The following is an 801-nucleotide window of genomic DNA, read 5'->3' as shown; positions in this document are numbered from 1 at the left end:
TTTTTTTGGTTATAGGAAAATTTTATTTTTCACGAGTTTCATTCTTCACCAAAACTTTCAAATAACTTATTAGATTAATTGTTGAATAGATTTGGATTTTGTAACATTAGTGCATGTCAGGTCATCTGTCACATCGAATGTAAGATCAATCAATCAAATATAACCTAGGAATTAAATTATACTACAAGCTAGAGAGGAAGAAGGGGCTAGTATAATACAAGCCCCTTAAATAACAAACAATGTTTTTTGACGGAGCTTTCGCATGTAAAGCTATATACTTTGTATGAAGGCATACTTAACATATAACATATATGAGCATATACATATAGATTTATAATAGAAAATGAGGCTGATGTGGAAAAAGGTGCTTTAAGAAGCAGAGAAGTGAGTGGGAGAATATGATAATGGAGATTATATATAAAGAGAAGAAGGTGGCATGGGTTTGGTTATAGCTTGACAGTTTTCTCTGAAGAAACAGAGAAACCAAAGAGTTAAGTGGGGAACCTCGAAGCTAGTTCAAACTAGTGGGAGGTTGTTTCACGTTCGAAGTTCCTAATTTAAACGCAAACCACAAAGTTAAATCATCAGTTAGAAGGAAAGATCAGAGATGGCTCGTGGAAAGATTCAGCTTAAGAGGATTGAGAACCCGGTTCACAGACAAGTGACGTTTTGCAAGAGGAGAACTGGTCTTCTCAAGAAGGCTAAGGAGCTCTCTGTGCTATGTGACGCCGAGATCGGTGTTGTGATCTTCTCTCCTCAGGGCAAGCTCTTTGAGCTCGCTACTAAAGGGTATTAACTATA

The 801-nt window shown here is 36.6% G+C and overlaps 1 protein-coding gene across 1 annotated transcript in view; it reads left to right on the top strand.

The window, feature by feature from the left end:
- The window catches only part of LOC104701825 (agamous-like MADS-box protein AGL12), a 3,834-nt gene continuing 3,479 nt past the window's right edge, over nucleotides 447-801 (top strand). The window contains exon 1 of the mRNA XM_019227249.1: nucleotides 447-789. Coding sequence (XP_019082794.1) covers nucleotides 608-789 — 182 coding nt within the window. The 5' untranslated portion in view covers nucleotides 447-607. The remainder of the gene's footprint in view (nucleotides 790-801) is intronic.

The sequence above is a fragment of the Camelina sativa genome, chromosome 7 (assembly GCF_000633955.1).
Source record: "Camelina sativa cultivar DH55 chromosome 7, Cs, whole genome shotgun sequence".
NCBI classification, from domain to species: Eukaryota; Viridiplantae; Streptophyta; class Magnoliopsida; order Brassicales; family Brassicaceae; genus Camelina; species Camelina sativa.
The sequence above is the reverse complement of the archived record's forward strand: the minus strand, read 5'-3'. Positions and strand labels throughout refer to the sequence as shown.